At 39.2% G+C, this 27,937-nt stretch overlaps 1 protein-coding gene across 1 annotated transcript; it reads left to right on the top strand.

The window, feature by feature from the left end:
• Positions 1-23,268: 23,268 nt before the first annotated feature.
• LOC110921250 (F-box protein At4g00755) lies at positions 23,269-27,498 on the top strand. The gene is made up of 6 exons (XM_022165540.2): positions 23,269-23,417; positions 24,411-24,566; positions 25,127-25,498; positions 25,992-26,158; positions 26,716-26,834; positions 26,986-27,498. Exons 2-6 carry the CDS (start codon positions 24,440-24,442, stop codon positions 27,275-27,277), a joined length of 1,077 nt encoding a protein of 358 aa, XP_022021232.1. The 5' UTR covers positions 23,269-23,417; positions 24,411-24,439; the 3' UTR covers positions 27,278-27,498.
• The last annotated feature ends 439 nt before the right edge of the window (positions 27,499-27,937 follow it).

Below are 27,937 nucleotides of genomic sequence, written 5' to 3'. Positions count from 1 at the left end.
GCGTGACTGGTCAAAATACTAGTACTAGTTAATAACAATTCTACCAAACAGTTATCAATTATAATTCATGAATTCAGTTCCAATTACTATGTAGTATTTAATTCATGAATTTAAACCCATTTACTTTTTTCTTTTTTGATAATTTTATGTTTTTTTAAACAATTTGTGTTCGCTATTTTTTTATAAAATAATTTAAATACACTGTTGAGATTCATTTTTTCCTATTAATGATATAAATTTTGATTAAAAAACGGAGTTGTATTCGAAATAAAACATTTTTTAGTATAAGAAACTATACCGAGTACCATTATCGTATCCATGTCATGACGAAGCAAACCTGACGAAGCAAACCAACACCTATGGAACAACATATGTACCCGTGTCGGTATTTTCAAGACCGACATCGGTATTCGCTTTTTATTGTTTTCGATTAATGCAAAACACGTGTCGATATCCATTACAACATAGGTGCTAGTGTAGCTATTATCGGCACGAGTATTAGTATTCGTTTTTGTAGTTTTCGATCGATGTAAAACTCTTATCTAATGCAGGAGGACTTTTACTAGTTATAATTATTAATATATGATTGATGTAGAAAGATGATCTTTAAATTGCGGTAATCTCCGTTCGTGGGCTGCTTCTTTCGATGGGCAACCCAAGTTTAGCTAAACCCAATTAAGTTTATTTAGCCCACTTGAATTATCATGAGCCCACTTAATATCAAGTTTAACTAATGTCAACATTACAACCCACGTGGCCTTCTAATTCTCCATACATTCTCATTCTCAATCTCAAATCTCAGGTGCTCTTTAGTTTCTTTATAATTGATTAATAACTAGAATTACGACCCGCCGCAATACGGCAGGGATTCTTTAGTTGTAACTAAGTCGATTTAGGATCCGCACGCTATGTTGAATCTGTCAAACGGGAAAAAAATAGACGATGTAAAAATGTTCACCAACACACGCGCGTTGCGTCATGTTAACTCAACTCGGAAAATTTAGAACGAAACGTAAAAACGTTAAACCAAAGACGGACGTTGCATTGTGTTAAGTCACAAAATTTAGAACGAATCATAAAGCGTAAAATTTGCGAAAAATGAAAACAATAAAGGAACAAAGTTGAAAGTAAAAAAAGTTGTGAGGATAGATCACAGAAGATAAAATCATAAAAAGTTTTGGGTTAAAAGTAAAAAAACAAATAGTTTTGGGTTAAAAGTCATTTATTAAATACTTTTGAGTGAAAAGTAAAAAAAAAATGATTTTTTTTTTTGAAAAACAGCCAATGCCAAGGTTACAACAACCATATGCATAACCATTTTTTCTTTGAAAAACCTCCAAAGCCAAGATTACAATACTTCGCAAAAGATGAAAAGTATAAGGGACCAAAGTTGTAAAAGATGAAAAGCTTTGGGTTAAAAGTAAAAAATATCAAAGTGGTTAAATCGCAAATGATGGAAACTTTTGAATCAGAAGTGAAAAATCAAATTAATCAAATGGTTTAAATTGTATAAGATAAACATTTGAATTAGAAATGAAAAATCAAACTAATCAAAGTGGTTAAATTATCAAAGATTAAAACTTTAAACTTAAATTGTCAAATATTAAAACTTTAGGGTTAAAAAGGAAAATTCCATTTTTTTTTTGAAAAACTCACAAAGCTAAAAGTACAACAACCTTAAGCATAGTTATGTTGCTAATTTATAGGTTTTTAATTGGTCTTTAAAATTTGCAACAGAAATTGATTTCCATCATTTTAATTGCTAAAAGAATTAACTAAATTGATAAGTATTACCTTTTTATCGCTTTAGTTTGTTCTCGTCAACTTATTATTATCAACGTTTCGCTAAAACATTTTAAGTTAAAAGCGAACAAATCCAATATAGTTGATTTTTTGTTCTTTATCGTGACAAACCGATACCTGACTAAAGGGAACATATCCAATATGGTTGATTTTTTGTTTTTTTACCTTGACGAACCGAACCGGTACTGTCAAAACAACATAAGTATTGATATTCGTTTTTTATGGTTTTTTCAACGTACCTACCAGTGTCGTTACAAGAGTCCGCCCAAAGAACTTTAGTACATGTATCTATTCAGTTAGATATATTTCGTTGAAAAGAAAATAATTTTGTCCTGAAAACTTAGTCCAGTGGTAAATTGGTCTGCCCACTCTAGTAGACATGCACGTGAGATTTTTTGTCGTTTGTGGTTAAAAAAATGTATTCGTTTTTCTCTCTTTTAGTGTTTCGTTCCTGAAAATCCTCTGCAACTCTGCAAGTAAAAACATACCTCCAACGGTGCAAAAGGTATGTTTCTTTCCATGTAATTTACTTTATTTCTTCAATCCACATGTCGAATTTTCTGTAGTTTCATGCTAATGCCGTCGATCCTTTAAGAGTTTTGATGTTGAATCAGAATTAGAATGGAAGTTAACGTGAATCGGTCGCTAATTACCAGATATAACGTCAATTTTGAACATTTAATCTGTATTAAAATTAACCAAATTGAGATGTTGAAAATTTGATAGTGAACACTAAAGTTTGTCCCCTAAGTGTTTGATTAAATGCCGGTTTAAAGGAATACATACATTTTTGGATGACTGATCCCTAATATTGGATTTAGAAAGCGTATAGCGCCGTGTTTGATCCCGAAAGCTGATGCGTATGCGAGGCGTTTTTGTTATTGAAAAAAAATACTAAAAAGATATCTATAGATAATATTTTAACTTAACTTTTAAACACTAAAGTATAAGATACTTTTATCATCTCTAGTCAGATTTGTTCACTCGATGGTCAAGTACTCAAACCCATTGCTCAATTGCTGCTCATATTTGTTCAATCGGATTTGAAAAGCTCAAACGAAAACGATATGTTGTGTTAGGTACTTTGATCAAGCTATACTGCTGATTTCATTACATGTAAGTTTATGTATTTTTCATTTCAGGTGACTGTACAATATATGGGGACTCATGTTGATTTCTTGGAATGTCTTGAACCTGACGTGGCACTCGAAATACTTACGTGTCTTGATGATTCAGCTGACCTCCTTCGTGCATCTGCTGTTTCTCAACACTGGCAGCATATTGGTGTGCATTACACTTTCTATATTCATACCATTAATCATGTATTATTTATGCATGTATGTGTTGGCTGCAGTGGTCTCTAATGGACTTTGCAAGCAGCTCTGTATTAGAACATTTCCTCAGCTTGCTACCATTACTCGCGTAGTTGAACCGAGTCATGACAACTCGGGCAAGAGTGATCACCGAGCTTATGCTTCTCTTTTGCGGGCCATCACAACATTTCCGCTGACTAATTGCATTGCTAATCCCGTGAGTGCCTCGAGTACCAGTGACAACCCTGCAGAAAGCATCTGGAATACTTTACGTCGGGGTTTTTATTGGTCAAGTAAAGGAAGTGATGATCCAGAAACACCTGAGACACTCATATATATTTATGTGCTAATTTTTGTGTTATAACAGAAATTAAATTGCATCTACGGCAAGGTTTGTTTTTTCCTTGCCATCTTTTTTACGTTATGTCCATACCCATCTAACTGACATTCATACATACAGGGTGGTTTGGTTACCCGATATACTCATCTGGATTTGTGCGATTCCGTATGGGTCATCCAAAATCTTGGAAAGAGTTAAATTATGATTTCATTAAGGCACAAGAATGTGCAGATGACAAGTTTATCTGGACCTATACGTCACCAATGTTCCCTGTGGCACAGGTGAGTTCGTGTTGCATTTATTATTACTCTCGAGAAATAAACTGATAAATGTAAAAATCATTTTTTGAGCATTATAGCATTTGTTTCGACCTGAACCCATTTTAACATGTCACTCATCTAACCCGTTTAGTGTTCACTGTTGCACTCGTGTATCTTTTGGTAATGTATTTCATCAAAAAACTTCCCGGCAACAGGAAAATTGCTTACAAACGTTCAACTTGCCTGCGCCCGTAGTATGTATTGGTGGCTATCTGCAAATTGAGTTGTTGGGCCGGGTTGCTAAAGGATGCGATGACAAATATTATGTATGGTGAGTAATGTTGGATATTTATGTCCGGTTCGATAAGTCAATGCTGCCGACCGGGTCTTGACCCGTAAGAGTTACACCGTGGTCAACGAACTAAAATCCACTTAACTGATTTAACTGGTAATTACGAACGATATGCGGGTATTGAACTGAGAAACGGGTTCGTAAATCGGGTGGGACAAGAATTCTCTTGCATCGCCATTTGGCGAGCACCTAGATTTCAGCCAATGGAATTACATGCAAGGAATCTTCTTGCCACTTGTCATCCACCTAACTTGTGGCCAATCAAAACACATGCAATTTTGCATGTCTTGACACTTGGCGAGCATGCAATGTTGTCCATGTTCTATATATAGTTGTGGGTCTTGTTTTTGAGAGGTGTAAGAACACAAGATTACAACAAAACTCTCTCAACTCACATACCCAAACCGGCCACCACCGCCTGCCGCCGCCTCGCCGGCCCACCCTGCCGCCGCCGCTCTCCGCCGGTCGCCGCCGCCTGCACCGCCGTCCACCACCGCCAAGACCCGGCTCACATTCGCGTATCTCTCGTTCGTGTAACGAGCATTCGTTCGTGTAACGAGCATTCGTTCGTTGAACCCCGGTGTCTCAACCGGTTATTCACTAACCGAAGGTATATCTAAACCCCCTATGGTTGATATTCTATTTCGTGTTTGCATGTTGGTGACCTTGTTCCATTACGGGTATTCCTTGATATAAAAGTGTTCATGTTAATTTTGTTACACTCACTTCCATTGCTTAAAAAAATGTATATATAGTTTTAACTAGTTAAAGTTTATTTTGAATGACATATATATATACATGTATTTTTATTTGTCAAAAGTGTTTTGACTAATCCTTGTAACGAAATAAACACATAAATATCATGAACCGGTTTCATGAAATAAAAGTAAAAATTTATTTCGGATACGGATTCGGATAGTAAAATATGGTATCCGAAAATTTCGGATATCCGAATTTTCGGATATCCGGTTTTGAACACACCTACTTGAAGATGAACTTCTTAGTCGAGGAACTGGAAGTAACTTGGTAGATCTTGAAGAAGTTCAAGGACTACAAACAACCGTTGACGAGGTCGGAACGTCTGAACCACAACAAATTGTTGATACCGAAGCAGACCCGAACACAAGCCTTCGCAGGAGCATCAGGACTCGTAAAGAACCCGATAGATACCTTTGGCATATTGAGGGTTCTGAAGTCCTGACAGTAGCCGAGTCTGATGACGAGCCTACTAGTTACAAATCTGCTATTTCTAATCCAGATTCTGCGAAATGGCTAGAGGCCATGAAAGCCGAGATGCAATCCATGCGTGACAATCAAGTCTGGGACTTGGTTGAGCTACCCCCGAATCTCGGGCAGTAGGGAGCAAATGGGTTTTCAAGAGAAAAACCGACATGCATGGAAATATACAAACCTATAAAGCACGACTAGTAGCGAAAGGTTTCACTCAAACTCAAGGTATTGACTATGATGAAACCTTCTCGCCCGTTGCTATGATCAAATCGATCAGGATATTACTTGCCATAGCTGCGTACTATGATTACGAAATTTGGCAAATGGATGTTAAAACCGCCTTTCTTAATGGACATCTTTCTGAAGATGTTTATATGGTTCAACCTGGCGGTTTTATCGATCCAAAATATCCTAATAGGATATGTAAGCTAAACAAGTCCATTTATGGACTCAAGCAAGCATCTCGAAGCTGGAATCTTCGTTTTGACCAGAAAGTCAAAGAGTTTGGTTTTGTCAAGAACGAAAATGAACCTTGTGTTTACAGAAAGGCTAGTGGGAGTGCTATATCATTTCTCACCTTGTATGTAGATGATATATTGATCATTGGAAACAACATCCCCATGCTTAAGGAGATTAAACATTGGTTGGGATCTTGCTTCGCTATGAAGGATCTTGGAGAAGCCGCTTACATTCTAGGAATCAAGATCTATAGGAATAGATCTAAGCGACTTCTTGGGCTAACTCAGAGCACATACATAGATCAAGTAATGAGACGCTTCAATATGGAAAACTCCAAGAAAGGAGGTGTTCCAATGACTAAAGGAACCGTTTTGGACAAATCACAAGCTCCCTCTAAGGATCATGAGATAAAGCAAATGGAAGCAGTTCCCTATGCCTCAGCGATTGGTTCTATCATGTACGCTATGGTATGTACTCGACTAGACGTCTCGTATGCTTTGAGCATGACCAGCCGTTACCAGCAGAGCCCTGGGATAGCCCACTGGACTGCAGTTAAGAACATCCTTAAGTACTTGAGAAGGAAAAAAGATATGTTCTTGATATTTGGAGGAGTCAATGAGGAGCTCACTGTAAAATGTTACACTGATGCTAGTTTTCAAACTGATCGAGATACCTCTCGCTCACAAACGGGTTTCGTGTTCACTCTCAACGGAGGAGCTGTCTCATGGAAAAGCTCCAAGCAGAGTGTTATAGCTGATTCTACCACGGAATCTGAGTACATTGCCGCATCGGATGCCGCAAAGGAAGCTGCTTGGATGAAGAAGTTCATAACCGATCTCGATGTGGTTCCAAGTATCATGAAACCCATCCAGATATTTTGTGATAACACAGGTGCTATTGCTCAAGCCAAGGAGCCTAGATCACATCACAAAGCAAAGCACATTTTGAGAAAGTTTCACTACATACGTGAGATTGTGGAACGTGGAGACATCATTATAAGCAAAATTGACACAAATCAAAACTTAGCTGACCCATTTACTAAGCCAATGACTGAAGAGAAACATGACCGTCATATGGACGCTATTGGGCTTAGATTAGCTAGTGAAATGTTTTGATTTAGTATTTGGATGTACGAACATCATACAGTTGTATACTTGTATTCATTTTGATTTACTAGTTAAATGCAATTCTTGAATCGTACAACTGTATTCGATTTTGATACGTTTAATCCGTGAATCTTGTATTCTAAATTATCCGTAGTCGATCAGATTCATGGGAACGACTCTGAATTAAGACTATTCTGATTTTGGACTCAAGGAATTGACTTCCAAATTCACAGGCTTCATTATGAATGATGCTGGATGTAACTCGCATCAAATCATCTTCATGGATCTTAATCATAAGATGTTTTGATTTGGGCATACTCATTTAGTATCCTCTGACCTGAGATACATACTAGAACTTTCGTTTACTAAAGACTATTCTTTGGTCAGTGTCAACCGCTGTCGCGTAACTGCCAGTCATAAAGGCATTGGTTGGGAGTGGTTCTGAAGTTCAGTGGGAGTTGTATGTAGTCAAGATGGGATTCTGTACTCTTACATTATATGTAACAGTTAGACATCTGGGCGCCCTCGTTGATTCAAACTGGCAAAGTGTAAAGCCTTACCCAAACTGACTGTGTGTTTGATTGGACCACTTTGATTCTTGAACGAGAACGATAATGATTGAACGCCATATGAGATTGAATCTGATCCATGCCTCATTGTTCAATTGATGTCTTTTACAGAAGGGATAGATGACAACGATTGCCATAAGTCTATATTGTCTTCAAGTAGCAAGCCGTTGCTAAAGGGAAGATACCTTGGTTAGTGACTTTAAAGTGTCATGACCTGTTGGGGGCAGCTTTGTGTAGCTAGAGCACCGCTGGCTGTCTGCGTTGAGATCTTATCAGAGACCGTCCAAGTGGGAGTTGTTGGATATTTATGTCCGGTTCGATAAGTCAACGCTGCCGACCGGGTCTTGACCCGTAAGAGTTACACCGTGGTCAACGAACTAAAATCCACTTAACTGATTTCTGGTAATTACGAATGATACGCGGGTATTGAATTGAGAAACGGGTTCGTAAATCGGGTGGGACAAGAATTCCCTTGCATCGCAATTTGGCGAGCACCTAGATTTCAGCCAATGGGATTACATGCAAGGAATCTTCTTGCCACTTGTCATCCACCTAACTTGTCGCCAATCAAAACACATGCAATTTTGCATGTCCTGACACTTGGTGAGCATGCAATGTTGTCCATGTTCTATATATAGTTGTGGGTCTTGTTTTTGAGAGGTGTAAGAACACAAGATTGCAACAAAACTCTCTCAACTCACACACCCAAACCGGCCACCACCGCCTGCCGCCGCCTCGCCGGCCCACCCTGCCGCCGCCGCTCTCCGCCGCCTGCACTGCCAGCCACCACCGCCGAGACCCGGCTCACATTCGCGCATCTCTCGTTCGTGTAACTAGCATTCGTTCGTTGAACCTCGGTGTCTCAACCGGTTATTCACTAACCGAAGGTATATCTAAACCCCCTATGGTTGATATTCTATTTCGTGTTTGCATGTTGGTGACCTTGTTCCATTACGGGTATTCCTTGGTATAAAAGTGTTCATGTTAATTTTGTTACACTCGTTTCCGTTGCTTAAAAAATTGTATATATAGTTTTAACTAGTTAAAGTTTATTTTGAATGACATATATATACATGTATTTTTATTTGTCAAAAGTGTTTTGACTAATCGTTGTAACGAAATAAACACATAAATATCATGAACCGGGTTCATGAAATAAAAGTAAAAATTATACCACGGATCTCCTACAAGTAAAATATTCCTATTAATATAAAGCATAAATTCTTGTAGAGCAGTTCGTAAAGTTACTCGTGTTTACAGTGTGGCTCGTGTTCAAGCGATAGAGCGCAAATTATCACCTCCATTTAGTGTCGAGTTTTTAGTGTCGAGTTTTCTGAATCATCCGACGATGTGCATCTCAAGTATGATGCTGAGAAATTTGGATCTATACTTTCCACGTGTGGTAGTATCAGTTGAGTACAACCCCACCACTAGCTTAAGGAATTTACGAGACTTTATCCACTTGGAACAAGCACACGACGACGACGTGCAATATTAATGAGCCGATGATGATGAGTTTGAGATGGATGGGAATTTTGAGATTGATCTAATGTATATAATCTAGGTACAATGTTGTTTCGTGTGTAGCATGACATAGTACACTATATACATAGTTTCTAGTTTCCGAATTGTTTTTGTGACAACTCGGATTTCCACAATTTCCATCTTCGCATTTATTACACGTAATTGTTTGGATTGTTTGTTTACACGACTAGTTGCTTCACAGCGGAACACGTTTGTAATATGTTTAATAGTGTTATGAATGATATGTTTATTTGAAATGCAATATTTGTTTGTAGATTCGTTGGGTGCATATCATGAGTGTTTGTGTATACATGTCTTAATAATTAATATTGTGAATTGTATAAAAGTTGAAGCCTGAAACCTTTGGCCGCCCCCCCAACCCACGAAAACACCATCTATTGAAAACACCTTGGTGTTTTCGTCCAGGAGCTAGTCAGCGAAATCAGCATGGGCTTCGGCCCAGTAACAATTAAATATATGATTTGTTTTACTTCGTGTACGAAATCGATAACGGAGAAAACCCTAACCGCCTCTCACATTCTCTCTCGTTTTTCTTTGAAACCGACGGCTGCCCTTATCTCATTCTAAGTGTGGTTCCCTGAATTGATCATCCTTATTCGGTTAGTGGATTATAAATGCTTGTGATTATTTGTTGATATTATGATGTGACGGTTAGATAACTTGTTCATGGATTTAATATGCAAATAGGTTATATGATGATGAGCATGTGAATTGTTCTGTATGATCATTGGGTAGAATTGTCGGCTAGATCAAGTGTGGTCCAATTGAAATCTATGGCATCTTACACACCCCAATACATCAATAGTACAATGTGCACTGCATGTATTTGTCGGCCAACATGCCTTATTTTTGCATGAAAAGTTGTCGGCTATCATATTTGCAATTGCATATGTTTTGTCAGTAGTCATGGTATTTGATATATGTGTTTTAAATTGATGTTATATGCTAGTACTACTGTTGGTCCAATGGAAATCAAGTTTGAATGTTGACTAAGATTCTTGATATATCCACATGCAATAGTTGGTCCAATGGAAATCAAGTTTAATGGTAAAGTCATAATCACATGTTTAGTAATTATATGTTCTACTATTTTGTTGCACATGGATTTACTGAAATGGCGGCCCAATATTTAGATTTGTAATGCTGTGGTCGGTTGTGTTATGTAAACCATGATCTAGTTTAATGATGATTTGATACCGATGATCTTAGTTCGAGAATAGGCGACTGTCATGTTAGGGTTCTGTGTTTAAATCATATGTCGGATACATCGATGATTTGATTGAGTGATTTCGTGCTGTTGGGTCAAGTAACTAACTGTAAGCGATGTTAGGGTTATTATGTAACTGTTGTTGATGATGGCTATATTAACGAAAACACCCCCAGTTATAAACTGGACGAAATCACTAAAGGTGATTTCGGCCCATATAGTGCTTTCGGCTCAATGTGTTTTCGGCCCAAGTTTGGTTTTCGCCCAATAAGTGATTTCGCCTAGTGATCTGTAACCTTGTATCTCGCATGTTAAATTGTTACAACCCTGTTATGTGTAGTAATTTAGTTAAACGGGTTAACTCTGCTATGCATGTTTAGAACGTAAACTCAGTTAAGACTATTAACTCTGGTTGGTTAAGTACCCAGTTAAACTTGTTTACCATGTTACGTCATTAACTTGGTTAAGAGTGTTATTGGATAATATGCTGGAATAAACTGTGAAAGGCTGCTATGTGAAACACGAATTGTGTACATGTGATTAACTGTGGTAGATGCATGATGTTAGCTGCCTGACACCCTCTGTGGTATTGATTGTACATGAAACCTTGAAAACATAAACTGATCTTATGCACGTGCGTACTATAGGTCGTGATTGATTAATTGTGAGCGTGTAACCCTTTTAGCATACCGAGCAAACCAAGGTGAGTTCACACAGCCAAGGCATGGGTTCCCGGGTGGGAATGGGATTTGTTGGATTACTGTACATACTCAACTGATAGAATCGAACGATAAGATACAACTAGACTAGTAATACTTACTGAACTGATCTTCGCACACCTGCCAAGGGTTGGCCGCGATATTATGACCGACTTCGCACACCTGCCTTTGGAAGGCCGCGAACTAAACTTATTAACGTCTTCGCACACCTGCCTGGTAGGCCGCGATACAACCAAACCTAGTCTAGTATACTCGGGATAGTTATCCCCTAATCTTCGCACACCTGCCTGGGAGGCCGCGATGGTAACTATACGATACATGTTATAAGCAAACGAACATACTATTACTCGTACTATACTATTACTGAACTGTTAACTGTGAACTCGCTCAACTAGTTGTTGACTCTCTGCTGCATGCCTCGCAGGACCTTAGGTACATATGGAGCTTGCACTGGAGGCGCGGTCGTTGTGGACAGGGATCGTGATTATTACGTTGAACTGTTATGACATTTAGACTTATGAATTTCTTTGGGTTACATTATTATGCTTCCGCTATTGATACTATGTTTGGTTTGGAACATCAATCGTATTGTTTTGGATTTTACAAACTATACTATTTATATTATTCTATGTTCAATATGATTGATGGCTTGATCCTGGTCAGTCACGCTCCCAAGCGGTGGATTTTGAGGGTGTGACAGATTGGTATCAGAGCCATTGGTTATAGAGAACTTGGTTTTATTATGGGAAAACGTTTTTTTTTATTAAAACCAGACTATAACCAGAACAGTGCTCTCAACGATCCACAACGACGCTTCGCTCCACGTGCAAGACTCGACATACTAGGTAATAAGGTTTATGTTTATTACCTGCTTGCTAGAACTGCTTAGAACTTTGCTCGTAGTATGCTTACCTTACTTTTGCTCACTACTTGTTACTGCCTAAGAACCTCTATGTGCTTACACTCTTCTGTCATCGCACTACTTGCGAACCTTTCTCACTTATATTGCCTTTGATGTGAAGATCAATGGCCGGACGAATTAACATGACTCAAGCCCAGCTAGAGGCTCTCGTTCAAGCTCAAGTTGCTGCGGCACTTGCAGCTGCTCAAGCAGGTAGTATACCCTGCAGTATAGACTCACACTAGGATCTTTAGATCCTACATTAACTCTCGTATTTAACCTTGTTCTATTCGTACACAATAGGTCAACACGCGCAGCAGCCTGTCTGCACTTTCAAGAACTTCATGGACTGTCGTCCAAGCACTTTCAGTGGCACCGAGGGGGCACTGGGACTCCTCCATTGGTTTGAGAAGCTAGAGTCAGTATTTGAGATGTGCGAATGCCCTGAGGCACGCAGGGTCAAGTATGCTACTGGCACGTTGGAAGGGATTGCGCTCACTTGGTGGAACGCGCAAGTGCAGATCCTAGGGTTGGCAGCTGCTAACGCCACCCCTTGGAATGACTTTAAGGAATTGATCAAAAGGGAGTACTGCACTCGGGAAGACATCCACAAGCTGGAGGATGAGTTTTATCATTTGAAAATGACTGGGTCAGAAATTGAAGCATATACTAAACGGTCAAACGAACTGGCCGTGCTGTGTCCAACTATGGTGGACCCTCCATACAAGCGTATTGAGTTGTATCTCAAGGGTTTGGTGCCAGAAATCCAGAGCCACGTAACATCGGCTAATCTTGACGACATTCAGGCTATTCAGCGCCTCGCTTACCGCATCACAGATCAGGCAGTGGATCAGAACAGACTGCCAAAGCGTATCAGCGCTACTGCTACCGTTATTGCTTCTACTACACTTGCTACTTCCAGTGAAAACAAGAGAAAATGGGATGGGGATTCTAGCAAGGGGTCAGCTTCAGTGCAGTCACAAGCTCAGCAACGAAAGACAGACAGTTACCAAAGTCCGAATCAGCAATCATCGGGCAGTCAGGGGCAGAGTGGTTATAGGGGAACTCACCCGTGGTGTAGCAGGTGCAACAAACACCACAGTGGAAAGTGTCGCAGGGAACGTTGTCAAAGATGTCTCAAGCCGGGTCATGAGGCAAAGGATTGTAGAAGCTCGCGACCAGCAAATCAGAACCAGCAACTCCCACCGCTAGCTCCTCAGAACCAGCAGCAGCAGCCACAGCGTGGAAACCGGGGATGTTTCCAGTGTGGGGCTGAAGGCCACTACAAACGTGATTGCCCTCAATTGAACCAAAACCGGAATCGCAACAACAACAATCAGGGCAACGGGAACAATAACAACAACAACGGGGGAAACAACAACAACAATGGCAACGAAGCTCGGGGTCATGCTTTTGTGCTAGGTCGGGGTGACGCAGTGAATGATCCCAACGTGGTTATGGGTAAGTTTCTTCTCGACGATATTTACGTTACTGTTTTATTTGATTCGGGTGCTGATACAAGCTATATGTCTTTGAAAATGAGTAAATTGCTAAAACGTACACCAACACCCCTAAACACTAAACACGTCGTAGAACTAGCCAATGGTAAAAGCGTAGAAGCCGCACATGTAATCAAGGGTTGTAGTATCGTTCTAGCTGGTCAGACTTTCTCGATTGACCTTATACCCATAGTTTTGGGTAGTTTCGATGTTGTCATCGGTATGGATTGGTTGTCCCAGCATCACGCAGAAATTTTATGCAAGGAAAAGATCATCCGTATTCCTCGCTCTAGTCAGGAACCTCTCGAAGTCCACGGCGACAAGAGTGGTGCTGTGGTTGGCATCATTTCTTTCTTGAAAGCTCAGAAATGTTTACGAAAGGGGCACACTGCCATTCTGGCACTTGTCACGGACACATCAGCAAGGGAAAAGAAACTGGAGGATATTCCAGTTGTACGTGACTTTCCTCAGGTGTTTCCTGAAGATTTACCCGGTTTACCGCCTCACCGCCAAGTCGAGTTTCAGATTGAGTTAGCTCCTGGAGCAGCACCAATAGCCCGCGCACCGTATCGTTTAGCTCCAACTGAACTGGAAGAACTTTCAAGGCAACTACAAGAGCTCTTGGATAAGGGCTTCATTCGTCCAAGCTCTTCGCCTTGGGGAGCTCCAGTACTTTTTGTGAAGAAGAAAGACGGTACGTTCAGAATGTGCATCGACTACCGTGAACTAAACAAGGTGACGGTGAAGAACCGTTATCCTCTTCCGCGTATAGACGACTTATTCGACCAGTTGCAGGGGTCGAGTTACTACTCCAAGATAGACTTGAGGTCAGGGTATCATCAGCTGAGAGTCCGGGATGAGGACGTCTCCAAAACCGCATTCAGAACTCGTTACGGCCACTACGAGTTTCTTGTCATGCCATTCGGGCTTACGAACGCGCCTGCAGTCTTCATGGATCTTATGAACAGGGTGTGCAAACCCTATCTTGACAAGTTCGTCATTGTCTTTATCGACGACATCCTGATTTACTCCAAGAGTCAAGAGGAGCACGAACAACACCTACGATTGATCTTGGAACTTCTTAGAAAAGAGCAATTGTACGCCAAGTTTTCTAAATGCGACTTCTGGCTTCGTGAAGTCCACTTCTTAGGCCATGTGGTGAACAGGGATGGGATCCATGTCGATCCATCCAAGGTGGATTCGATCAAGAACTGGCCTGCACCGCGTACACCAACGGAAATACGCCAATTCTTGGGTTTGGCGGGTTATTACAGACGATTCATCAAAGACTTCTCCAAGATCGCTCAGCCGCTCACTATGCTGACACAGAAGGGTGTCACCTACCGTTGGGGAGATTCTCAGGAAACGGCTTTTCAGTACTTAAAGGATAGGCTCTGCAGCGCGCCTATTCTCTCATTGCCAGAGGGCACGGAAGATTTCGTGGTCTATTGTGACGCATCGATACAGGGGCTTGGTTGTGTATTGATGCAGCGGGATAAAGTTATTGCCTACGCTTCGCGGCAACTCAAGATTCACGAACGGAACTACACGACGCACGATTTAGAGCTGGGAGCTGTTGTTTTCGCGCTTAAGATTTGGCGACACTACCTGTACGGTACCAGGTGCACGATTTACACCGATCACAGGAGTCTCGAGCATATTCTTAAGCAAAAGGATTTGAACATGCGTCAACGGAGATGGGTTGAACTACTGAACGACTACGAATGCGCCATCAAGTACCATCCAGGCAAGGCCAATGTTGTGGCTGATGCACTCAGCCGGAAAGACACTCTACCAAGACGCGTACGAGCTTTGCAGCTCACTATTCAGTCCGGTCTTCCTGCACAGATACGAACTGCTCAGATTGAAGCATTGAAACCCGAAAACGTCAAAGTTGAAGCCTTACGCGGCTCAAGGCAACGAATGGAACAAAAGGAAGACGGCGCCTACTATGTAACGGGGCGTATTTGGGTCCCACTTTATGGCGGTTTACGAGAACTTGTGATGGATGAAGCTCACAAGTCTCGCTACTCGGTACATCCAGGGTCGGATAAAATGTACCACGATCTCAAAACAACATACTGGTGGCCTAGTATGAAAGCCCACATCGCTACTTACGTCTGCAAGTGTTTGACATGTGCGAGAGTCAAGGTTGAATATCAGAAACCCGCAGGCCTACTTCAGCAACCCAAGATACCACAATGGAAATGGGAAGAAATTTCCATGGATTTTGTTACAGGTCTACCCAGATCCCAGCGCGAAAATGATACCATATGGGTGATCGTGGATCGACTCACCAAGTCTGCACACTTCCTGGCTATAAAGGAAACGGATAAGTTCTCCACTCTCGCAGACGTCTATCTTAAAGAAGTTGTTTCAAGGCACGGGGTGCCCATATCCATCATTTCGGATCGCGATGCACGATTCACGTCAGAGTTATGGCAAGCGATGCACAAATCTTTCGGCTCACGGTTAGATATGAGCACAGCATATCATCCTCAGACGGATGGGCAGTCTGAGTGAACGATCCAGACTCTTGAAGACATGCTTCGAGCATGTGTCATCGATTTCGGCAACGGCTGGGAAAAGCACCTCCCTTTGGTGGAGTTCTCATATAATAACAGTTATCACACCAGCATACAAGCCGCTCCATTCGAGGCATTGTACGGACGTAAATGCCGGTCACCTCTCTGTTGGGCAGAAGTGGGGGATAGTCAGATTACAGGTCCAGAGATTGTAGTGGACGCCACGGAAAAGATTGCACAAATACGACAACGCATGGCGGCAGCACGCGACCGTCAGAAAGCATACGCGGATAAGCGTAGGAAACCGTTGGAATTCCAGGTCGGGGACCGGGTTTTACTTAAAGTCTCACCCTGGAAGGGTGTGGTTCGTTTTGGCAAACGGGGCAAACTAAATCCGCGGTACGTCGGACCGTTCGAGATCACTGAGAAAATAGGCAAAGTGGCCTACAAGCTAAACCTACCAGCTGAACTCGGTGCAGTTCACAACGTATTCCACGTGTCGAATCTGAAGAAATGTCTGTCAGATGAGACCCTCATAGTTCCTTTTAAGGAACTCACTATCGACGAGCGGTTGCAGTTCGTCGAGGAGCCAGTTGAAATCACGGACCGGGATGTTAAGGTCCTCAAAAACAAGAGAATCTCTCTTGTTCGAGTTCGTTGGAACTCCCGTCGTGGCCCAGAGTACACCTGGGAACGCGAAGACCAGATGACAGAAAAGTATCCCCAGTTATTCGCAAACCGTGCAACCACTACTGAGGCTGAAGCTACTACTACAGAATTTCGGGACGAAATTCCAAATCAACGGGGGATGATGTGACACCCCAGGAAAACCAGTGAACGATACAACCTACCTAGCTTCCTCAGTGAGTGCGTACCAAATTTCGGGACGAAATTTCTTTCAAGTTGGGGATAATGTGACAACTCGGATTTCCACAATTTCCATCTTCGCATTTATTACACGTAATTGTTTGGATTGTTTGTTTACACGACTAGTTGCTTCGCAGCGGAACACGTTTGTAATATGTTTAATAGTGTTATGAATGATATGTTTATTTGAAATGCAATATTTGTTTGTAGATTCGTTGGGTGCATATCATGAGTGTTTGTGTATACATGTCTTAATAATTAATATTGTGAATTGTATAAAAGTTGAAGCCTGAAACCTTTGGCCGCCCCCCCCCCCAACCCAGGAAAACACCATCTATTGAAAACACCTTGGTGTTTTCGTCCAGGAGCTAGTCAGCGAAATCAGCATGGGCTTCGGCCCAGTAACAATTAAATATATGATTTGTTTTACTTCGTGTACGAAATCGATAACGGAGAAAACCTTAACCGCCTCTCACATTCTCTCTCGTTTTTCTTTGAAACCGACGGCTGCCCTTATCTCATTCTAAGTGTGGTTCCCTGAATTGATCATCCTTATTCGGTTAGTGGATTATAAATGCTTGTGATTATTTGTTGATATTATGATGTGACGGTTAGATAACTTGTTCATGGATTTAATATGCAAATAGGTTATATGATGATGAGCATGTGAATTGTTCTGTATGATCATTGGGTAGAATTGTCGGCTAGATCAAGTGTGGTCCAATTGAAATCTATGGCATCTTACACACCCCAATACATCAATAGTACAATGTGCACTGCATGTATTTGTCGGCCAACATGCCTTATTTTTGCATGAAAAGTTGTCGGCTATCATATTTACAATTGCATATGTTTTGTCAGTAGTCATGGTATTTGATATATGTGTTTTAAATTGATGTTATATGCTAGTACTACTGTTGGTCCAATGGAAATCAAGTTTGAATGTTGACTAAGATTCTTGATATATCCACATGCAATAGTTGGTCCAATGGAAATCAAGTTTAATGGTAAAGTCATAATCACATGTTTAGTAATTATATGTTCTACTATTTTGTTGCACATGGATTTACTGAAATGGCGGCCCAATATTTAGATTTGTAATGCTGTGGTCGGTTGTGTTATGTAAACCATGATCTAGTTTAATGATGATTTGATACCGATGATCTTAGTTCGAGAATAGGCGACTGTCATGTTAGGGTTCTGTGTTTAAATCATATGTCGGATACATCGATGATTTGATTGAGTGATTTCGTGCTGTTGGGTCAAGTAACTAACTGTAAGCGATGTTAGGGTTATTATGTAACTGTTGTTGATGATGGCTATATTAACGAAAACACCCCCAGTTATAAACTGGACGAAATCACTAAAGGTGATTTCGGCCCATATAGTGCTTTCGGCTCAATGTGTTTTCGGCCCAAGTTTGGTTTTCGCCCAATAAGTGATTTCGCCTAGTGATCTGTAACCTTGTATCTCGCATGTTAAATTGTTACAACCCTGTTATGTGTAGTAATTTAGTTAAACGGGTTAACTCTGCTATGCATGTTTAGAACGTAAACTCAGTTAAGACTATTAACTCTGGTTGGTTAAGTACCCAGTTAAACTTGTTTACCATGTTACGTCATTAACTTGGTTAAGAGTGTTATTGGATAATATGCTGGAATAAACTGTGAAAGGCTGCTATGTGAAACACGAATTGTGTACATGTGATTAACTGTGGTAGATGCATGATGTTAGCTGCCTGACACCCTCTGTGGTATTGATTGTACATGAAACCTTGAAAACATAAACTGATCTTATGCACGTGCGTACTATAGGCCGTGATTGATTAATTGTGAGCGTGTAACCCTTTTAGCATACCGAGCAAACCAAGGTGAGTTCACACAGCCAAGGCATGGGTTCCCGGGTGGGAATGGGATTTGTTGGATTACTGTACATACTCAACTGATAGAATCGAACGATAAGATACAACTAGACTAGTAATACTTACTGAACTGATCTTCGCACACCTGCCAAGGGTTGGCCGCGATATTATGACCGACTTCGCACACCTGCCTTTGGAAGGCCGCGAACTAAACTTATTAACGTCTTCGCACACCTGCCTGGTAGGCCGCGATACAACCAAACCTAGTCTAGTATACTCGGGATAGTTATCCCCTAATCTTCGCACACCTGCCTGGGAGGCCGCGATGGTAACTATACGATACATGTTATAAGCAAACGAACATACTATTACTCGTACTATACTATTACTGAACTGTTAATTGTGAACTCGCTCAACTAGTTGTTGACTCTCTGCTGCATGCCTCGCAGGACCTTAGGTACATATGGAGCTTGCACTGGAGGCGCGGTCGTTGTGGACAGGGATCGTGATTATTACGTTGAACTGTTATGACATTTAGACTTATGAATTTCTTTGGGTTACATTATTATGCTTCCGCTATTGATACTATGTTTGGTTTGGAACATCAATCGTATTGTTTTGGATTTTACAAACTATACTATTTATATTATTCTATGTTCAATATGATTGATGGCTTGATCCTGGTCAGTCACGCTCCCAAGCGGTGGATTTTGAGGGTGTGACAGTTTTGCTGCTAGGTTTCTTGAAAAATGTATTCTAGGTACAATGTTGTTTCGTGTGTAGCATTCAACCAATAGACATACTTTAGTAGCTTCTCTTCATCTCCAAAACGCCACGTTGTGGCTCTCTACTCTCCACGACAGCGTCAAGCAAAAATCATCGTGGAAGAATTTTATCAAGCACCGCCAGGTTGTCCATAAGACGAGGAGAACCGTTTTTTCGGTTAATTTAGTTGGTACGAAAACTCAATTAGGTTACTTTTAATGAAGATACTGGTGCAACTATTTGCATAGTGGGATTCAAAGATGTTAGTGAGGCGGTGTTACCGGTTGTGAGTTTAGCTCATTCATCATGCTTGGATACTTTTAAGGACAAGTCAAATAACTAAACAACTTGAATAATAAATTCGAATCCCATACATAATGACATGTTTACCTTTTTGAAAATTTTGATTTTAAATTGTATTTTCTACTGATCCTTGTGTGTTAATGGTATATAGGAAGTGAACTTTTTCTTTGAGTATATCTTTTATGATATTATTTTGAGTTAAATGTTTGGTTGGTCCTTGTGGTTAGTTATTTTTGCAGAGTTAATCTCGATACTTCAATAATTACACAATTGATCTTAATGGTTGTAATTTTTACACTCGTGTGGTCCTTATCACTAATCTATGCTAAGTTTTCAAGTTAAATCTTGTTAAATGACCAAAGTACCCTTACTTGTTAAGAAAAACAAAAATAAATTGTGGGTCCCATCCCACCACCACTTCTTCTTCCTTAAACCACCATCACTCCTAGCACCAGCACCACCATCTCACTTCCACCACCACTGAACACCCACCACCACCACCATCTCCCTTTCTCATTTACATCTCTTAACTAATATTCAATTATCTCTTTACTTATTTTATACACTTATACATTTCAAATTACTCTTTTAGGCTAGACTTCGTTTCACCTTTCCAACTCTACTACTTGTTCGTGATTATCTCGGTTTACTATGCAAATTGTGAGTATACTCGAACCCTTTTTCCTTTAAACACACTTTGGTTGCAATATATGAAATTATATAAACTCATATACACACAATCAACCATATTATTCGAACAATCTATGAATACATGCTATTTGTCATACATAGATGCTAGAAGTCAATCTTGTGTACTTAATCGCCTACCTTAACGATTATAGCGCTATAGGAGTAGCACACCGCCGTTATGTGGTATTGTTAAGTATTCAGTCTTATACGACCTGTTCCCTTGTGTGGAAAGGATATGCTAGTGGACACTTGGTTTGATTGATAGTTTACACATGCTAGTAGTATACAAATTGTCATGTTAAATTGAGACCTTTTATTCTATATTATGTACACCAAACTTGCATACTCACCAACTATTTTGTTGACCTTTATTATTCATATATTGCAGGAAATTAATGACAATGTTCAAGAAATCTACTAGGCGGATTTAGAAACGCACGAATAAATTAGTTTTCATTTGTTTGAATATTTGAATTGATGTAATTTTTTTTCTTTTGACAATGTACGAATTTGAGTTTATGAAATAAAAAGGGTTTAGTTAAATATTGTCATTTTCATTGTTATGATGCTTTGAGCAATCATCCATTCGCTCATGCGCCGATGATTCCGCCATCGGTTGGGGTGTGACGTGTTTCCCCTCCACCATCGAGCACCCATCACCACCATCTCCCTTCCTCCACCACTTAACACCCACCACAACAACCTCCACCGTCAACCCACCACAACGCCGTCAACCCACCACAATCACCGTCAACTTACCACCACCATCTCCACCGTCAACCCACCACCACCACAAACATTTCCAAACAACCACCATCATTGTGGCTCCGCGGCCCATAATGGTGGCCGATAGTTCTTACAGAGAGAGAGAGAGATAGATGAGAGATGGAAAGAGGGAAAGGGATAGAAAGATGAGAGAGAGATAGGGGGGGTGGATAAAGTTTGGTGGTAGGGTTTTTAAGAGAGAGGGGTGAGCCCATCTTTATATGTTTTTAATTGTTTGGGGGTAATTATGTCATTTCACACAGACTTAACTGATAAATCTAACATGAGTTAGTGATAAGAACCATACGAGTGTAAAAATTACAACCACTAGTATCAACTATTTAATTATTAAAGTCTCGAGACCAACTCTGCAAAAATGGCAAACCACATAAACCAACCAGACATTTAACTCTATTATCCTTGTTATATCATCATAGATTATTATATATTTTTCATGATTCAAATACTTTATGTTAATTATCATATATATAATTTATTTATTATATTTTACTTTAAAATATAAAATTATATAAAATATAGAATGACAAGAAAAAGAAATGCATATAAAAATCTTAATGTGTACTTTTTTTTTCAAACAAACGGGTATACCCTATACCTAACGAGTAATTACCCGATAAATATTCGACCGGTATTAAGCCAAGTATGTGACACAATTTTACAACTGAATATGCGACCGAGAACACCTTATACCCGATCGAATGCTATCCCTAATAAGACATCATGTCCTAACCTAGTTTATCGTTTCATTTATCGGTCACGCAAATATGAGGTAAAATAGAATTATTTTTTGAGGTATTAAATAAAATGAACTAGGGTTTGGCTCCCCTTGTGTTCTTCTGAACATTCCAGACAAACACACACACACGATGTGTGTGTTGTGTGTTAAATTCATGTTTTATAAAACATGGGTTTTCCCATGTTACAATTTTAGTCCCTCTAGTTTGCCATCTTATCTCTTCTTCCATAACTTTCTTCCTTACTCTTAAAAGTTAACATTGCATTTAACTAGGTTATTTGTTCCTAGTTATCCAATATCATGTTAAATTATTTAAACACCCACTTGGGTCAATAAAGGGATGTTGGGGCGTTACATTCAAACGAAATACAATTTACTTACTGTGTGTATGAAAAGTAATCTAAAGTGTGCAATTACTTGCATTGCTACGTTGCTATAGGATTTGATGAGCTAGGTACCAACCAGCATCGAAATACCGTTACCGAAATCCCCAAAAGTGGGTACCGGTACCGAATATATCTGGTACAGTACGGCTTGATACGGTCGATACTGGTACGGCACCGGCATTTGAGGGTAAAACCCGATGAATACCAGTGCCGAACGGATACCGAAAGTACACTCAGTTTGGTAAATTTGATACTGGTACCACTACCCGATGCTATTCATTCATTTCTATTTTTATTACTTTTCATTCACTTCTCTTTTTAATATTTATTTATTATTACTGTTCATTCATTTCTCTTTTTAATATATAGGTAAATGGTACAGTACGGCTTGATACGGTCGGTACTGGTATGACACCAGTATTTGAGGGTAAAACCCGATGAATACCGGTATCGAACGGATACCGAAAATACACTCAGTTTGGTAAATTTGATACCAATACCAGTACCCGATACTATTAATTCATTTTTATTTTTATTACTTTTCATTCACTTCTCTTTTAATATTTATTTATTATTACTGTTCATACATTTCTATTTTTAATATATGCACTTCTCTTTTTAATATTTATTTATTATTACTGTTCATACACTTCTGATTTTAATATATAGGTTTTTTAATATTTATTTATTATTACTGTTCATATACTTCTGTTTTTAATATATAATATTTATTTATTATTACTGTTCATACACTTCTGTTTTTAATATATAGGTTTTTTAATATTTATTTATTATTACTGTTTATATACTTCTGTTTTTAATATATAGGTAAAGGTGAAGTCTAATTATTTTTTTGAAGTAGTGAATAAAATGATCATTTCACATTCGTCTAACCTCAATTTTTAACTTATGTTAATATCATATATTAAACAAACATAATACAGGCAAATGTAAGGTTTGAATGAGTAATTTTCAAAGATTCAAATTGACAACATCGAACATAGTTGGTATAGACAATAGTTGTAATCAACTCCATTAAAATAAAATATCTAAATATATATTTTATCCGGTAACGTGGTGACATTACAAACGGCCTTGTGTTTTCTACTACACCTCCTCCCAAACGCCTTCCATTTTCACTCAGATCACCTAATTTCTTCTCTAGGGTTCACCCATTCGTCCGTACACACAAAAGGTATATGTTTTCTTCCAATTCATGTAATTTGGTTACTTTCATCAATATATACATCGATTTTCTGTACTTTGATCAGAATGTCGTCGATTGTTTAAGAAATTTGATGTTAATTTAGAGTTCGTATGGAAATTTATGTGAATCGTAGTGGTTGTTTATAGTTTTAACCCTAATTAGCAGATCGTTCTTAACCTGTTTGGTAGTTGAAGTGTGTTTGTTTCTTGAAAGTGTCTGTTATTCTTGGAATTAACCTGATTTATAGTCGATTAACCAGAATTGGGATGTTAAACTTTTGATAGTGATCCCTAAAGTTTGCCCTCTAAGTGTTTGATTAAATGTCTGTTTAGAGGAATGAGAGTTCAGTCGAGTTCGAGTTGAGTTAATGATAATCACTTCTGCACAAAAAGTGAAAGCATATGCTGCTATACCCTGTCAATTGATCATAACTGCTTTTGTATATTTTACTTGCTTAATCGGTTGGCTGCCACAAAGTCAATCTTGATAAGGTTTCCTGCATGCCCCACAATCAGTGGCGAAGCTTGACCCGAATGACGGGGGGTCGAAAACGTATATACCCAAAAATTTCTATACGAAAACTACATATATAACACTACTGGGCGAAAAGTTCGGGGGGTCGGGCACCCCCTCCCGCCCCTTCTATACTTCGCCTCTGCCCACAATACTTGAGCCTGATAAGAAACTGAGACATAGTCAAGCGATACTACTGATTTCATCACATGTAGGTTTCTGTTAGATATCGTTCAACGTTCAATCGTTTTTATTGCACTGTTATGTGTATCCTGTTGATCTGATGTACTGCATCATTAATCGTTGAAGTAGTTTGACATTCAGACATTCAGACCTTCATGTATGTACTTATCTGTATTTTGTTACTACATGAACATGTATCTTCATATCTTTATTATATGACCTCAGCATTCTTTATCTATATTTCGTTAATATATCTCTTTCCTTGAAAATATATTTTCTTTTCAGGTGGCTGTACTCTAGGTCCGCCACAGAACATGGAGCGACACATCGATTTCTTGGAATGGCTTGAACTTGACATGGCGATAAAAATACTTACGTGTCTGGATGATTCAGCTGACCTCATTCGTGCATCTGCTGTTTCTCGATACTGGCAGAATATTGGTGTGTATCATGTATATTAGATTAAAATGCCATTTTCGTCCCAGAGGTTTGACCACTTTTGCTTCTTTCGCCCAAAGGTTTGTTTTTCCGCATCTGGATCCAAAAAGTTTGAAATCTTGCCATTTTCATCCGACTCATTAACTCCATCCATTTTCTCTGTTAAATGAGGGGCATATCCATCTTTTTAGACATTTTTATTAATATAAAAACACTATAAGAAATAAAGATCCACTTCTGTTGACTTTCTCCCCACCCAAAACCTTTAATCATCACAAAAATGTCTAAAAAGACGAAAATACCCTTGACTTAACGTTAAAAAATGGATGGAGTTAACAAGTTGGATGAAAATGGCAAGATTTCAAACCTTTTGGATCCAGATGCGGAAAAACAAACCTTTGGACGAAAGTCGCAAAAGTAGCTAAACCTCGGGGGACGAAAATGGCATTTTACTCTATATATTATAACCTACATTGGAAGTTATATATATTCAATTAGCAATCAATTTAATGATTTATTAATTAGTTACCTTTTCATATATGAAAAATATTTGTTGGTTGCAGTGGTTGCTAATGGACTTAGCAAGCAACTCTGTATGCGAACATTTCCGCAGCTCGCTTGCATTACTCGTGTAGTCGAACCGAGTCATGACAACTCAGCTGAGAGAGAGCACCGAGCCTATGCTTCTCTTTTGCGGGCCCTCACAGCGTTTCCACTGACTTATTGCATTGCTAATCCCGTGAGTGCCTCAAGCACCGATCACTACCCACAAGAAAGCATCATGAATACTCTAGACCCGCTAGACACAATCCGCAATCGGGGTTCTTATTGGTCAAGTAAAGGAAGTAACGATCCGGAAACACCGGAGACACTGATATATAATTTGACAGCTAGTCTTTGTATTATAACGGAAATTAACTTGCATCCTTTCCAAGGTTTGTTTTTTTTCTTGTGGAGTAAAATGCCATTTTCGTCCAAATGTTTGTTTTTTCGCATCTGGATCATAAAGGCTTGAAATCTTGTCATTTTCATCCAGCTTGTTAACTCCATCCATTTTTCTCCGTTAAGTCAGGGGTATTTTCATCTTTTTTCTCCGTTAAGGGTATTTTGAATACTTGTGCATTATGCTAAATGCTTGTGCATAAAGTGAAAAAGACCGAATTGCCCTTTAAGTTTGCAAAAAAGACGGAAATGCCCTTGACTTAACGGAGAAAAATGGATGGAGTTAACAAGCCAGATGAAAATGGCAAGATTTCAAACCTTTTGGATCCATATGCGGATAAACAAACCTTTGGAGGAAAGTCGCAAAACTGGCCACAAACCTCAGGGACGAAAATGGCATTTTACCCTTTCTTTTGTTATCTTCTTTTTTTCTTTTTTTTTTTTAACCTTTTGTCCACACCATCTAACTAACATTCATTTAAACAGCTTTGTTTCAGCCGGAATTTCCGATATACTCATCTAGATTTGTGCGATTTCGAATGGGTCACCCAAAGTCTTCAAAAGAGTTAAGTTGTGATTTCATGGAGGCACAAGAATGCGCAGATGACAAGTTTATTTGGACATATACGTCTCAGATGTTCCCCGTGGTACAGGTGAGTTTGTGTTTTTTTTTTTATTACTCCCAACACATGAAATGCTACAGGCAAAAATCATTTTTGAGCATTAAAATTGGTAAATCCATTTCAAGACAACCGTTAGTGCATAAGTTTGACTGTATCTGGCCATTCTTTCTCTAAAAAGGATTTTTCCTTGTTTTTTTCTACTTATTAGTTCGGGTTGTAAACGAGTTGAGCCAATCTCGAGCTCGGCTCGTTTCGAGCTCTATGCCTTAAGCTTGAGTTCTACTTGTAAGTAATTTTTCAAGCTCGAGCTCAGGTTGTTTATTATTTACTAATTATCTAATTGTTTTATTCTTATAGATATATAATTGTTTTTTTTGAAATATATTCATGGCTATAAGTTATATCAATCGCATCATGTATCTATAATTTAGTTATATTCATCGTAACTATAAATATAATATTTATTATATTAAATAAAGTTATTATTATACAAATAATAGGCTATTTTCGGCTTGCGAGCCTAGCAAAGCTCAATACTAATGTCTTTCGGTAGTATATTATTTCATCAAGAATCTTCATGGCAACAGGCAAATCGTTTGCAAAGGTTCAAGTTGCCTGAGCCCATAATCTGTATCGGTGGTTATCTGCAAATTGAGTTGTTGGGTCGGGTTCAGAAACAAGCTGCCGACGACAAGTATTATGTATGGTGAGTAAATCATTCATTCCTAGTAATTCAAAGCATAAACTCTAGGGCTGTTCATCGTGTCATGTCGGCAATTTAAATCGTTGAACCTGAATACAACCTGTACATTCATTCGTGTCTAAGACTTCATTCTTAAAGCTGTTTGTTTTCACAGTGTGGCTCATGTACAAGCGATAGGGCGCCAATTATCACCTGCATTTAGTGTCGAGTTTTCTGAACGATTAAACGATGTAACTCTCAAGTATGACGCTGGGGGATTTGGACTTGCTGTTTCCAGTGGAGATAATGGTTCACTTAGCACCAGTTTGCTTCCGGCACAAGCTCCCAGACAACTAGCCTGGGGGAATTTACAAGACTTTATACACATGATACAAGCACATGGCGACGGTGGGGCATATGAATGGGTTGATGATGGTGAGGAGTTTGATCCAGTCTTTATAATCTAGGTACAATGTCGTTTCATGTGTAGAATAGCATCGTGTATAGTTTATGGTTTCTTGTGCTACAAGTTTCTTCGGGCTTGATTGTTTGACTTCTCGAGCTGAGATGTTTTGTTATGAGGCTTCTCACGTTTGTGTTCGTGAGGTTTAGTTTCAAGTTTTGGTCTCTATGAGGTTCAATCCATTGCAGGAAGTGAATCTTAGTTTCAAATATGAGACATTACGTTATAAAATCGTGTTCCATTTCTGGCTCAATACCCGGCGTAATTACCTGTCGGGAATCGGGTTTAACTGTTTATTTGAAAAAACACGTTGAGATTTCCAAGTACAGTTTATTAGAGTTAACTGCCATTTTGGTCTCTATGGTTTATCCAATTATGCCAGTTCAGACCAAACTTTAAATTTGTACCATTTCCGTCCCTAACATTCTTGAAACATGTCAGTTCTGTTAAAAAAATGAGTTAATTGCCATTTTCGTCCCTGTGGTTTGTCAAATTATTCGATTCAACCTTAGTTTTTTTGTATGGGACTGACATATTTCAAGAATGTCAGGGACGAAAATGGTACAAATTTGAAATTTGCCCTGAACTGGCATAATTAGACAAACCACGGGGACGAAAATGGCAGTTAACTCTTATTTATTATTATTGTATAATTTTTATTTAT

This window comes from Helianthus annuus, chromosome 17 (assembly GCF_002127325.2).
Source record: "Helianthus annuus cultivar XRQ/B chromosome 17, HanXRQr2.0-SUNRISE, whole genome shotgun sequence".
In the NCBI taxonomy this organism is placed as follows: domain Eukaryota; kingdom Viridiplantae; phylum Streptophyta; class Magnoliopsida; order Asterales; family Asteraceae; genus Helianthus; species Helianthus annuus.
This window is presented reverse-complemented; position numbering and strand designations above follow the sequence as displayed.